Source organism: Gekko japonicus, unplaced genomic scaffold, assembly GCF_001447785.1.
Source record: "Gekko japonicus isolate JY-2015 unplaced genomic scaffold, Gekko_japonicus_V1.1 scaffold1165, whole genome shotgun sequence".
Lineage (NCBI taxonomy): Eukaryota > Metazoa > Chordata > Lepidosauria > Squamata > Gekkonidae > Gekko > Gekko japonicus.
Window position 1 is genome coordinate 567,650 of NW_015170311.1, and position 15,054 is coordinate 582,703.

The 15,054-nt window shown below is 41.8% G+C and overlaps 1 protein-coding gene across 1 annotated transcript; it reads right to left on the reverse strand.

The window, feature by feature from the left end:
* Window positions 1-2,934: 2,934 nt before the first annotated feature.
* TOMM7 (translocase of outer mitochondrial membrane 7 homolog (yeast)) lies at window positions 2,935-8,755 on the reverse strand. Its single transcript, XM_015417998.1, has 3 exons — window positions 8,553-8,755; window positions 5,493-5,541; window positions 2,935-3,135 (listed from the first exon to the last, which is right to left on the reverse strand). The coding sequence occupies exons 1-3, from the start codon at window positions 8,653-8,655 to the stop codon at window positions 3,120-3,122; spliced, it is 168 nt and encodes a 55-aa protein (XP_015273484.1). The 5' UTR covers window positions 8,656-8,755; the 3' UTR covers window positions 2,935-3,119.
* Window positions 8,756-15,054: the final 6,299 nt, after the last annotated feature.

Sequence of the window (15,054 nt, forward strand, 5' to 3'; positions counted from 1 at the left end):
CTCTCTCTTCCATAACAGACTACAGCTACATCAACCCTTTGCTTCTCTCAGACTATAAGAGATCTGTAGCCCTAAAGTTCAAGGCACTGGAAAAAAAATCAATTTTAACTAGATTATTCTGTATCTGCATAGTAACATTCTCATACATGTAATTTAAACACACACTAATCCTGGCCTTTGGAAGCCAGCTGCTATGGCCTGTCATCACCAGGGATATAGCCATTAACGTGTACTTCTTTACTTGTTAAAATCTTAACAGATCTTGACAACTAATTCAACAATTATCACCAGTCTTCAGCTTCTCCTTCTAGGGTAATAGTGCTGAATAGCAGGCTGTTACATAAGACATACTTGATTGCTGTTGATTTCCTAGTTCCTTGGCTGTCTGATGCTTGACAAGGGAATGGCACTAAAGCTGTCATTCTGGCCTTGAAGTCAGTAGTACATTATTGTGCTAATGGAAGCTTTCAAAATACTTTTGATTTTGTTACAAGATAATGACTTGTATAATGATCTGACAAGCATTCATGCACTGTGCTTGAGGTTCTGGTTCCTTCCTGAGCCCTAAGCATTCCTAGATTGCTCATCTTAGACTTTCCCTGTGAGGCCTCTCTCCAGGCAAAGGCTTATTCACATTCTCAGGAAAAGTGCAGATTGCCTCTATGATGTGGGGGTGAGGCAAAACATTGAATTGAATGCTTACAAAGAACATCCAAAAGCAGACCCAAAAAGCAGACCCAAAAGCAAATGGTGCATTTTGGGATAGCGCATTTTGGGGTTCCACCCCCTCAAATGTGAGGCAAACCCCACAACAGCTGCTGCCCCTCTCCCCCTGTGACATTAAAAGGGCCCTCCAGCTGATAAGCAGAGCACGTGGCCCACCAATCAGCTGGAGGAATCTTTAAATTTTGCAGCCACCCCTCTCCCTCCCCCCCTCTAAGATTTCAAGGGCCCTCCAGCTGATCAGTGGGCCCTTTAAATCTAGCAGGAGGTGAGGCAGAGGGGCGGCTGCCAGCTGCACGCCTTCCCTGAACTCCACGCGGCAATTTGGAGTTCAGGGAAGGCATGTGGCCGCTCCTCTCCCTCCTCCCCTGCTGCCCCACAAAATTTCCCCATGCCCCACCAAGTGAAAATTTCTGGCTGCGGGGCTAAGAGTCAAACTAAATGTGACTGTATCCTTTTAGCCACCATGAGGCTGCTGCCATTTTAAAATATACAAGGGCTTCATCCTGATTGGGCCTGCAGCACAGCACTCATTCTCCCCATGCCTTTTTGATTGCCAAAACAGTCATAGGGGGAACAAATGCACCACACTGCAAGCCCAATCAGTATCAGGTCCTCATGGTATTTCAAAATGCCTTTAAAATGGTAGCGGTGTCCCAGTGATGCCTACCGTGTGCTGGAAAAGCCCCTTAAATAACGAGTGCTGCAAGTTGTGCGTTGCCCCTAGAGGCTGTTGTCTTCTAGTGTTCTCAAAATAATAGTGATTAGAATGAATGCAAGGTGCTTTCAATGGATGTTACATTGATTGTAAGGTTACTGACCATGACAACTTTTTCTGCATCATTGTTGAAAATACGATGTCATCTATGGAATGCTCCATAGATGCTTGTTAGGTGAAGAGCAAGCAGCCTAGAATTAAATAATTACACAGGGAAGGATGAAACAATTAAATCCCTAGATTCTGAAACACTGATAACAGGGCCAATGCCAGGTTTTTTTGCACACTAGGTGAGGCTAGAGAGGTGATACAAAGGAAAAAAGTACAAACATGAAAACATGCATCTTTGGAAAGAGGGAAGAGGAAGCAGAGGATAAACTAAACGAAGTAATATACAGAGATTAATACAAAGCAAAAAAAAAGACATAGGTATAGATAAAATTGAAGAAGAAAAGAATGGCTGCACGATTCAATGAAAATGGAGGGAGCAGAGAAAAACTGTGAAGATCCAATGGAAAAACAATGACAAAAGTAACAGGAGAAAGAAAAATATTAAAACACAAGAATGAAGAATTAACATCACTGAGTGGGCCAAAAACATACTCAAAGGAGAGCTGAGGGCAACATGAGGGAAGACCAAATGCTGCAAAATGTTGTGTTCAGAAACAGGGAATCTCTCTCCTCTCCCATTTCCCCCCTTCCCTTCCTGCACCAGCCTCATACTCTTCCCCACTTAGAGTGCTCCAACATAAACTCCTCTAATCTGAAATTCCCCAGCGGCAATCAAAGTAAGGAGCTACCTCCCCCCTCCGCCGCCACCTCTCCTCGCTTCTCCGCCCCAAGTGACAAAGAAGCGAGCCGCCTCCACCTGACAGAGCCCGCGACTCTCCCTCCCGTTGTGCGGCCTAGCCAGAGCCCCCACCCACCACCCTCCCTCCTTCCCGCATGCGTGCCAAGATCAAGAGTTTAAATAAGGTGCCCCTGAAAGGAGACATCCATGCGAGGCAGACTGTGCCACTCCATTGAAAAAAAACCCTGCCAGGAGGAGATCAGCGAGGGCGCCACATTTACCTGGCTCGGAGAGGCACGAGGCCCCAAGCAGCTCCTACCTCCGAGGGAGTCCTCCCCGCGGGGTTCTCCTGCAGCGTCAGCCGGTAGCTCCTCCTCCTGCCATTGTTCCTAAGTGCCTGAGAGGCGAGGGGGGGCAGCAGGCAGGCAGGCCAGCGCAGCACCCTCCGAGGAGCACAGGGCAAGCGGAGAAGCAAGCCGAGGAGGGCTGGCAAGACAAGGCAAGGTGACTCAGGCGTGGGAGGGGAGGGGCGGCAGGCCGGCCAGCATGGCACCTCCCTCAAAGTGTGCGCCCTAGGTAACTACCTAAGTTGGGTCTATGGACGGTCCGGCCATGACTGGAAAAGGGAAATTGAGTCACTGTATGTCATAACTATAAAAAACAGAATTTCCTCATCAATGGTTTCAGATGAAACATTTATTCCAACAAAAGAAAATGAAAGTGTGACACAAATAAATTAGATTGAGAGAAATTCCATTGTGTTGTAAGCATATTCTACGATGTCTGGGAAGTGCTGACCAGTGCCAAAGCTCCACAGATGGTATGTATACATCTTCAGCAATTTTATTTGTTCAGTGCCTACTTCCAGAATATTATGGTTAAATTCCTTCACCCCCAAAGCAGACTAAAAGAGAAAAAAGAAAAAGAGGATCAAGGTCAGATCTCTAAGATATTATAAGCAGCAAAACATTGAAGACTACAAAAAAATTACTCTGCTGTGGAAGATCCCAATATGTACATAACTAAGCTAACAACCTGGGTATGATTGGTGAATCATTAAGACAAGACTAAAAGTCCAATTGTGCCAGTAGACTATCAGGGAGAATGCCTAGGCAAAGAACAGATAAGGATTTCTAAACCAAAAATTTTCACTACTTTTTCCTCTTACAGAATAATACCTTCATAGTCTATTCTGTTTTATATTTCTCAGTTTAAAGAAAACAAAGCAAAGCAGCCAAACCCAACTTCAATAAGGAAAGTCTTACAATTTCCTTAGTTTATAAAGGAGGGATATAGAGGATGACTTGCTTCACCAAGAAGTCTTAGTCACTCCATTTTCCAGAAATATTTTGCCACCATACCCATTGGATGAATTGAAGCATGTTAACAAGAGCAATGTTAGAGCTTACTAAAAACATTTTAACAACATTGGAAAAGCATCTACTTGAGTGTAAGATTCTGGCACACTGAACTTGTCATTACACAGAAGTTTCTACCACTGTTATAGTAAGCTAATGCTGCCAGTATAATGGGAAAGAGAAGGATGATTTTGCTACACATGGGCTCAAGGGGAGCAACCACAACTCTGAGTCAATTGCCTTCACACTTCCAGTTAACCCCAACTTGTTTCCTCTGGCTGGGGGGGTGGGGGGTTTCATACTTGTCAGCTATCACTAAAAGGGTAGAGAGCATGGAATGAGTACTCCTCTCACTCCAGAAAACCAGAATACATGTAATGGAAGCCTGCCTCATTCCCTCTTTCCGCTTCTGAGAACTGCATGGAGGCCAGTTTCCTCTCAGTGGGCTGTAAAGAAAGAGTGTGTACCCATGCCTGCACATTACGTGATAGGGAAGACCTCTTAGATTCCATATCCTCAGGAGCAAGCGTAAAGTCATGAAATGTAAGGGGTCCTCCCTATCACAGAATATGCAGGCATGATTACACTCCTTTCTCTTCCCACAGTGACTAACAATATCACAAAAATATTCCCTCCTTCCTTCTCTATCTTGTTTTCTTTTTGAGGCTAGTAGAGTGACATTTTCAACGAATTAAGTACTAACTATAAATTTGTGAGATACAATAAACTAATATTTTGATACAGAGTTCAACAGCACATATCCTTCCAGATATAGCAATCCAGGTCAGTAGTAGTGGCTGGCAATTCCAACCTCTAAGATGTTATAGAAAAGTAGTTACCATGGCTAAACTCTTACTGTAGAAATCAGTGTTTGTGATCATTTTATTCCTTTCCATGAAGTTGGTTTAGTAATCATGAACTCGAGATAGGTATAGATTCTCAACTGTCTTATTACATTTCATATTCATGTAATGATTCCTTTTCCATAAGCAGCAATGACTATTAACCTTAAACATATCATATAGGCAAAACTTTCAGGAATATGATAAAACATAAGATCAATTAATTAATCACATGCAGTTAAAGAAAATAATGGCATTTAATGTGACAGTTTAATTACAGGATTCTAAATAATACTCAGAAACTAACAGAGAGTAGAATATTGAATAATACACTGTAATAAAATGTCAGCTCTCCTGAGCATCTTTAAAATAAAGCATCACAATAGGGTTCCCAAGTACCTACCTACGATGTGTAGGTAGGTACTTCCCAAGTACCTACCTACACATGCTTCCCCGCCGGAAGATTCTTGCTTGGAACACAGGTGCTGCACTATTCCATTGCCCAGACGTGACGTAGGCACGTAGCTGGGCAATGCTCTGGTAATGGGACCGGAAACTCGATGGTACCATGCCTGGAAATCATGGTGAATTCTGGAGACCCCTACAGGGGTTTGGATGTTTTCAGAGAGGTGGCTTGATTGCCTGCCTCTACGTCCTGAGCCCTGGTATTCCTCGAAAGTCTCCCTTCCAATTACTTTCTGGGGTCAGCCCTGCTTAGCTTCCGAGATCTGACGAGATCAAGCTTGCTTGGGCTATCCAGGTCAGGGCACTGAACAAAAATCTTGATACAGTAATGTCAGTGATCAATCCTGGCGTATACATTACTCAACAATGTCCAGAACATAATTTGCCTGATGTCACTCACATGTATACCAGTGCCATCCTAAGTAGAGTTGCGCCTTTCTAAGCTCCACTGACTTGGCTTAGAATTTCGCTGGGAGGGCAGGGTATAAATACGAATAATAAATAAATAAATACAACCATCTTCTGGTAACCACATTTCACCTCCTTTCTTTTAGCGCTCATTGATTCAGCATAAGTATTAAGAGACAAACACATACCTTAAAAGGGTTGGTTCTGGCATTCCAGGGTCTGCACCTCTCTTAAAGCCTGAAGGCAGAAAAATAATATGTCAATTTATGTCTATTGTCTTTTACATAACACCAAATATTTATAGATGGTATTCATATACATATATATGTACACTGATGATTAACAACAAACAATATTACGGCTTAGAGAAATGCAACATCCCCCACTATTCCCCCCCCAATACATTAAAGTGCAGAAGCCCATCCCATTGTTGCTTTACGACAGCCCACATCCCCCACCATGGGGGCTTAAATGGGAACAAAGGATGCATAACTAAAGTCCCATCTGACATCCAGCTAGTCATTCCTTCATGGCAAGGCATCTATTGCACACCAAACCCAGGAAGAAGCAGGCTCCGTTCTTGCTAATGGAAGAATGGGTGACTACTCAAGCAGCAGTAATAAGCTTGGACTGTTTCCTTAACGAATCAAATAAATTATTGACTAGTGCAATGAAAAACGATCTTATGAATGATGCTCTACAGGGCAGGATCATTGTGCCCTGGACATTTAGCAGCACCATTGATACATTTATACTGAAAGCTACCTTGTTCACAAAGCAGCACAAAGAGGAAGTCAGACTGCTAACAAAAATTTCCTCTACCAGTAGTCATGTGAAAATACAGGGAATAGAAGTTCTTTGCTAAATGAATCCACCAAGACCTGGGAAAACCCCTGTAACAAACCCTTTGAAATTCTGCTGCCAGTGTCAGGAAGCTTGGTAACTTCCAAGCACCAAGTAAACTTCCTTCCACCAAAAATGAAATAACACATCTACTGAATAAGCAATTTTAATAATTTTAACCTATGTGTTATGTTAGTGCGTCTAGCTGTTCATATATTTGTGGCACAGAAATTGAAGAACTTATTGTTGATAACACACTTCAGTCAGACCTACAGAAAATAATAAGGCTTTATTTGGCTTTTACTCGTCTCCTATTTCAGCCATACACAATGGGAATATGCCTAACTTAGACATAAATTATACTGTGCCAGAAATACTATATAAATACTAAAAATAGGTTTGATTTTAAGCAGGTTCTTTCACTCCTCCAGGAAGATATTTTCAACACCTCTGACAGCACTCCTTTGAAAAGAATATCTAAAATTCATCCTAAATAATCTATTTTAAACATGATGGCTTTTGTTAAAAATCTGACAAGATAATTCTAATTCTACAAGACACAAGAACAAGATTCTGACCTCCGGAACTGGTAAATCAGAAGCTATTTTACACTGCAATCCTAAACAGGGTTACATCCAAATCCATTTAAGTCTATAACCTTAGATGGGTATAACTCTGGTTAGAATCTCACTGCCAAAGTCCTACAAGGTAAACAACAGCATTTGACAAAAATATCCAGAAGGAAAAAACAATTTCTATCCTTATAATCATGTGATGAATCAACTGGATGGTTTAAAAAAATCAATGAGGCCTCCCCACTAACCTGGGAGGAAGCCTCACTGATCTCAACGACTTGGCATTGCCCTTCTTTGGGATTGGAATGTAACTGACCTTTTCCAATCCTGTGGCCACTGTTGCATTTTCCAAATTTGCCGGCATATGGAGTGCAGCATTTTAACAGCATCATCTTTTAGGACTTTGAATAGCTCACCTGGGATACAGGCTCTAACAATTTTAGTGGGCTCTGTTGGATAGGTAATTTGTGACAGAATAAAAGAGAAACTGATGGACAGTATTTCTGTTTGTGGAACCCTGGGGCAGTGGCTTTCCCATGCTTTTGTTGTTGTTGTTCCTAGTCCACTACATGAATACACAGGATAATTAAAATTGAAGTCCAGTAGCAACTCAAAAAATGAACAAAATTTCCCAGGATATGTTTTTGTGACTCAAAGCTCACTTTGTCAATACAGAATAATTAAAACACAACTAGTTGTATTAAACTGTCCTAAATGTGTCTATGGACTGCATTATTTCAGGCATGGCAACGGTTTTGAGAACTTCCTTACATTAAGAATCACACTGCAAGTAAGACATCAGTCAATCAGGGAGAAATGTCCCAAATCAGCTGACGCCTTAATTTTGTTAATTTTGGACAAGATTCCAAACACTGGAGCAGGGAGGCGTTACCCCAGTGAGCCATAAAGCTCATTGGGTGACCTTGGGCCAATCACTCTCTCTTCGCCTAATCTGCCGCACAGGGTTGTTGTGAAGATAAAACGGAGAATGATGCATGCTACCGTGAGCTCCTGGAGTTAAACTGTCCTAAATGTGTACTATGGACTGCATTATTTAAGGTGGTTTTGACAACTTCCTTACATTAAGAATCACACTGCAAGTAAGACATCAGTCAATCAGGGAGAAATGTCCCAAGTCAGCTCACGCCGTAATTTTGTTAATTTTGGACAAGATTCCAAATTCACAACACTGGAGCAGGGGGCAGTTACCCCAGTGAGCCATAAAGCTCATTGGGTGACCTTGGGCCAATCACTCTCTCTTCGCCTAATCTGCCGCACAGGGTTGTTGTGAAGATAAAACGGAGAATGATGCATGCTACCGTGAGCTCCTGGAGGAAGGGTAGAATATAAACATGATAAATGCATACATTTAGATTGAGGAAATAGACGTGAGAAGGGATGAAACTGTTAGAACGTCAGCCGAGGACCTGGGAGATCCAGGCTTTGACTCTCTTTCTGTCTCGGAAGCTCGCTGGGTGCCCTTGGGTTAGTCCCTAAGTCTTGGGCCCACCTACCCCACAGGGTTCTGTTGTAAGCATAGAATGGAAGAGGGGAGAACGATTTTCTAAAACATTTTTTGTCCCCACTGAGGTGAAAAGACGTTCTACGTGACCAACGACGGCTATGCTGGCATCAACGGAAAGAAGAAAAACTCCCACGTGATCCTTCAAGCCGCCCCGCCATGTGGTGCCCCCTCCCGTTCACTGCGTCACAATCGCCACCGATTGCGTTAGGCAGTTAACGAAACACCAACGGTTGGGACACAGAGCTTAGACCGCCTGTGTCCCAACCGGACCGCCTCAAGCTTGTGTCCTCCACCTCAGCACTGACCTAGATAGAGCACGACGGGGATAAAGCCCCACCGGATAGCGAACTGGCCGCCTTTGAAGAGATGTTGCAGCCGCTGCTTTGCCTCTTTACTCAGCTTCGGCATGGCGACGGCGATGCCGCAGATGCGGAGACGGGAAGGAAAAGGCTTTCATCATCGCGCTCTTTAAAGGCACTTCCTGTCTGAACCTCAACGGGGTTTCCACTCTGAACTTCCACCTCAGTTTATAGGCCACTCTCGCCATAGAGCTGGCATACGGATAGAGAGATACCTCCTAGCACCCATAGAGAATTGCGGAAGTTCAAGCTATGCGTCACTCTAGTCGTCTCTCCTTGGGTAGCTCCTGACGCTTGGAGAGATCCTGGAACTTAGTCGTTGAGTAAACGGTGCGGTGGCTCAAGTGGTTAAGACGCTGAACTGCAGGCTGTAGAAGGTCAGTAGTTCGAGACCTGGGTGCCGCATGATGGAGTGAGCTCCCATCTCTAGTTCCAGCTCCTGCCAACCTAGCAGTTCGAAAGCAAGAAATTGCAAGTAGATAAATAGGTACTGCTTCGGTGGGAAGGTAACAGCGTTCCGTGCGCCTTGGTGTTTAGTCATGCCGGCCACATGACCACGGAAACGTCTTCGGACAGCGCTGGCTCTTCGGCTTTGAAACGGAGATGAGCACCGCAACCCTAGAGTCGGATTCGACTGGCTTTCGAGCAAGGGAACCTTTACCTAAACGGTAGAAACTTCTAGAGGAGGAGTCAAAGTCTGGCGTTACCTTTCCCTGAAAGCCTATGACCTTAGACGGCTCTACAGAGGCTCGTACGTAGTCGCCCCAGAGCTCCCTCTGTGGGTCGTCACTCTTGAAGAGCGAAAATTGGGCTTAACGGCTTTCAGTGCACGCAAGTGGTAACTCCACACGTTAAGCCCTATAGGTAAACGCTTTAACACTTGAACCTGCCGTTACGGCTTCATATGTTTGTGTCGCTTCCGGATAAAATAACGTGATTTTCTCAGATAGTTTAAACCTCTGACAGGATACCCCGACTCACATAAGATCAGTCGTCTGTTCCCGCCAGTGAGCAATCAGGAGCTTTTGGAAAGTACGCTATAGGTCATGAAAACCACTCTGCCATTGTTTGTACCCAGCATGCAGAGGTATGGTGCCTAGCTAACTTGGCTAATAGCAGCTTTTTATTCTCTGTTAAGCTTCTCATTTTTAAGGCCTCTATACTAGTGGGTGTATTGATCATTGTAGTGAATTATATAAACTAATGTTGGACGGTAATGCTTTGTTTTGAAATTAGTGCCCATTGTGAATCCTCAGTTTTGATACTAAACATAACAAAATAAACATAACCTCTCTACACCCTTTGTTATTTTATAAATGCACCCTTTTGTCATAAATGTCACCCTTTTGTTAACTAAATGTTGCAGTCCTATTTTTTCTGAATTGAAAAAATATCAAACTTTTAAGCTTTACTAATAATGAATCTCTGAATCCTTTAGTCTCTTTAGTAGCCCTTTTCAAACACTAATACCTTTTTTGAAATGAGGCAATCAGAACTTTGTAATAATGATTTACTGTGCTGCTCAATGTGGCTCAATCATAGATTATACAAAAGGCATTCTAACGCTTGTCATTTTCTATTTCTTACCCTCCCCACTTGGCAGAGGTCCATCAGTGGCTATTAGCCACAAGGTATAGATAGGGGCTCTGGGGCAAGTGATGCTCTGTCTTCTTGATGCTTGGGGGGGGGGTTCAACAGTGGGAGGGCTTCTAATGTCCTGGCCCCACTGGTGGACCACTGGTATTTCTGGCCCCTGTGTGGCACAGAGTGTTGGACTGGATGGGCCTTTGGCCTGATCCAACATTGGCGTCTCTTATGTTCTTATGTTCTTAATTGAGATTTTCATTAAAGTATGACCCACAAGACAGAGTAGCCATTTCAGACTCTACCACTGTATATCTAATATAGGGGTGGGTTTTTTTTATCCCATTGTTCATTACTTTTGATTTATTTACATTGAGTCTCATTTATCACTTGCTATCCATTCAGCCGGGCTAGAGTATTTCTTGGGTGCTCATCACAGCCCTAGCTGGGGAAATGACTAAATCCTTCAATTTCTCCCCACCCATCTCTGTAGTGAAGCTAATTTTTTATATATATAATTTTCCATTGCTTTTTTACTACAAAACTACAAAGGGAAAGGGAAATACAGGATAACACTAACCAATAACACAAACATATAGCAAGGATCATCATACCTATAAGATTCTTAAAGCCATTTCTATCATTGTCGATATCAAGGAAAGAGAAAAATACAGGAATAAAACTGGCTGCCCTATTTTAAGATTAATAAAGCTAAAACAAACTCATTTAGCCAAATTGAGTACATAATAGTTTCAAATACAAAATAACCTTTCAGAGTTTCATTACATGCATTAATTATCTCCTGTGTTTATTCTTATCATATTTCAGTTGGACTTTAAGAGTTTTAGGAGCGGCTCCTTTTTCAGAGTCAGATTCTTCGGAGGAACTGTCAGGAATAGATATGCTGTCTTCAAACTCATGATCGCTCTTTTCTGTTTGTCCTCTGTTTTCCCTTTATCTTTAGACGTTGTTTGTTGCTGTTCCAAGAACATCTTTGCTTTTTGGGCAGAGTCAGTCTTCTCTTTTCTGCCATTATAGTTGAAAATAAGGCCTTCTGGAACTGTCCTATCTGAATGGAGTGGTTATGTAAAAACGATGTTAAGATTTTATATTGCTGTCTCCTCTTCCGTATCTCAAATGGAATATCTTTTAAGATCTTCGCTTCTTTGCCTTTGATTTTCAGGGATTTCCCATTTGTCGCTTTCAAAATGACATCTCTAGTAGATCTTCTGGATAATTTAACAAATATTTCACCAGGCAGTTTATTTTTCTTAATGAAGTCTGGATAGGTTCGATAAACCATATCCATGTCGCTTTGTAGACAATCCGCTTTAAAATCTGTCACTGGTGTCAATGCTTCGCTCAATAACGCCTTTAAATTCTCCCCTTTCTATTCTGGGATACCTTGAAATCACAAGACATACGATGATTTCTCCATTTGTAGCTTTAACAATTGCTCTTTGTCGGAGATCCGCTCTTTTTCCACAGCCTCCAATCTCTTTTTAATAGAATTTGCCTTAGCATCAACTTGTTTCACAGCTTTGTCAGTTTCGTCTGCCCTTTTAACTGTATCCACCAATTGTTTCTGGAGACAGTCAAGCTTATTATTGATATTAGTCATCTGGTCCAACAGAGGGCACAATGCTGTAGCCATCATGCTTGGGAAGTCAGCAATTGCTTCCAGTTTATGAGACAAGGTCACTGAGCTGGTAGTTCCTGGAGAAGGTCTTTTTTTTAAGTGCCATTTTGTCTCCTCATCGACATTGTTTATACAAGGTATAGTCCATTTAAACCACTGCTTCTCAAAGTGGTCCATACCGCCCCCTGGGGGCGCTTGAACGATCCAGGGGGGCGGTAGGAGCCTTGGGTGAAATTGGGGAGCGCTGGAATGATCCAAGTAGAGAGGCCATCACTTTCATGGAAGGTAGCAGGAGTGGACTTAACAGACGACTGTTTCTTAAATGGACAGTTCTATGTGGCCTGTTTTAGAGTGAGCTCATCAAGCAGCCTGGTGATCCTAGCACCTGAGGGCAGAACCACCAATGTGGTCTAGAGAGAGGTCCTTCGGTAGAGAGAAAAAAAGTATGTATGTCTCACTTCATTTCTTACACTACAATCTTCTCCGTTAGAATTCCTACAACAAATGTCACATCTCAAACTTCACATCATCAGTATTATAACTGGATTTATGGAACTTAAATAACCGTAGCGAAGCACGGGTAGCAGGCTAGTCTACAAATATATATGAGCTGGATCCAGGTGGGCAGCCGTGTTGGTCTGAAGCTGTAATACAAAATTAGAGTCCACTGGCACCTTTAAGACCAACAAAGACTTATTCAAAGACTTATTATTGCTTTTGTGTGCAAGGCACACTTTTTCAAATACATTGGAATGGTGTGTAAGGTTCAAACTTATAGACAGGGAAATTAACATGTAACATGATGATGTTTAAGATATGCAGAGTCCAAAATAACAAGCTAAGGTTATAAGGTCAACAGCTATAAAGCAATAAATATGTCCAAATAGCAGATAAATGTTCAAAGGTGTCTTTTCTAATTGTGGGAAGCAAACCAAGAATCTCCATTCTGTCCTCCCAGGCATGAAGATGACTTAACAACACTTTTTGAGGTGGATGCAGGGTCATGTTAGCAAAACATCCCAATATTCCTGCCAATACATTCAGTATTCTAATATACTATTCTGAAAAAGAAAAACACTAAAATACAGAGGATTTAAAATCCTTGTTAAGAATACATATGTGAGGACTGAATGAGTTAGTATATGTAACAAGATAAGAAACCAATATCCCTGTTGAGTCCTGGGGAGGTTTTTGTTCCAAGTGTTGTAATAACCTGTAATTCAGCAATATTCTCAACAAGGATGTAATGTCAGGAATATTGGGATGTTTTGCTGACATGACCCTGCATCCACATATTTAAAGGTACCACTGGACTCTATAATTGTATATATGAGCTGTCGTAACATAACTTGCAATGTAAAATACTTGTTTAGTTTAGTGAAAATGGCATATTCCACTTGATTTCAATTATTATTAACACCTTTCTTTCTACAGGCTGTATGAATTACAGGTTAAATTAAGACAAATATTTTCTTGTAAGAAGGTATTTTAAACCAAGATAATTTAATTTATAGTCTGCCTTTCTCACTCAGACACAAGGTGGATTGCAAAAATTTTAAACAAATGCAGTTGGAAAAGTATGATTCAAGTGGGGGATCCACAAGGACTTGCAGGGCATCTCATGTCCCCTTCCTTAACTATTTTCTCCTTTTCCTTCCCTGAAAGCCCCTATAGTCTCTCCTCTTTTATTGCTTTCTTCTTTCCACCCACCAGTTGACCTACCTTATCTGCCCAATAGCTTCTGTTTCTCCTCCTTTCCTCTAAGCGTCTACCTGGAAAAACTGTGGCCCAATTGTGCTGTGAGAAACCTGCAATGACTTATGGAGGCATCTCATTTCCCTCGCTATCCTCTTCCCCGTGCTATTTCCTCCTTTCCTTCTCTTGGCAACCCCTATATATTCTCCTTTCCGCTCACCAACCAACTCTACCTTTTATCTGCCACTCTCATCTAAGGCCAAAACAGCCGTGAAAAGTTCTCTGCCTCCTCTCCCTGCCTTTCACTGACAGAAACCAAGGCTTGTGAAGGGTGGCAATACTGTGTGGCTGCCTAGCAATAGCCACTGAGGGCATTTGTTTCTTAAGCTATAGGTGCTATTTCTGTTTTTTAGGGGGGTTGTCCCCCAATGTGTGGGGGTGTTTTTCAATTTGAGTATTTTTGCTAACGTGGCATTTTTCAGGTTTGTAGAAAGATCTGACTTTTATGTTCATGGCTCTGATCTCTGGATTTAAATATCCACAGATTTGGCCAAATTAAAAATTAGATATATAGATGATGATAATTAAACAGCACAGCCTGAGAATATAGGAAAACAGACTCTGAATTATATTTGGCAAGCAAAGTTATGAAAAAGTAAATGATTTCCAAATGTTGAGTGTGGTCCTGTGTTGTGGTAACCATCAGCTTTATTTATTAGTTGAGTTAATTAGTATTTAATCCCTACTAAAGGTCATCACAGGAATACCACATTGCGGATAATCTGTAGTTTCACCAGAGGTGGTGTGTGCAACTTATCTCTTCCTTATCAACAACATGTCTTGGTTGAGAATCATAACAGTGTTGTTTGTGTCCCTTTAGGAAATACTCTGAACCTTTAGTTAATATTGGTGGAAGTGTTCAATTGTGTAGTAATCAGGCAGAAAAGACAATATTTTACTTTTAAAAATGTAACCTTCCACTTTTAAATATTAAAATGAGATACAATGGCAGTCTAAATGTTTTTCATTTCAAATTGACTGTACAACAATGGCAAGCTTATATATATTTAGTTTCTGAAAGCATAAAGATGGGGTCCTCATCATTTGTTTTGGTTTCATTGTGTTTCATTAAGAGGTAATTCTATTTTAGTGGCATCCTTGAAAAATATTCTTTCTTATTCCCTAGCTCGTTCTGTCATGATGGTGTGTAGTAAGACAAAGCTTCATAAGTTCTGTATTTCATAAGTTTAAATACAATGCTAATTGGAAATTTAAACCTCTGAGTGTTCATCTATGATTTTCAGAACAAGGGATTATAAAATATGTAAATACTCTGATGAATATCATCAGTCTCAACAGGTTTGATCTACTAAAGTACGGGTAAAGGTTTTCCTTGCTCAAAAGTCAAATCGGACTCTAGCGGGCAGTGCTCATCTCCATTACCAAGCCGAAGAGCTGTCCGAAGACATTTCCATGGTCATGTGGCCATCATGACTGCACAGAATGCTGTTACCTTCCCACCGAAGCGGT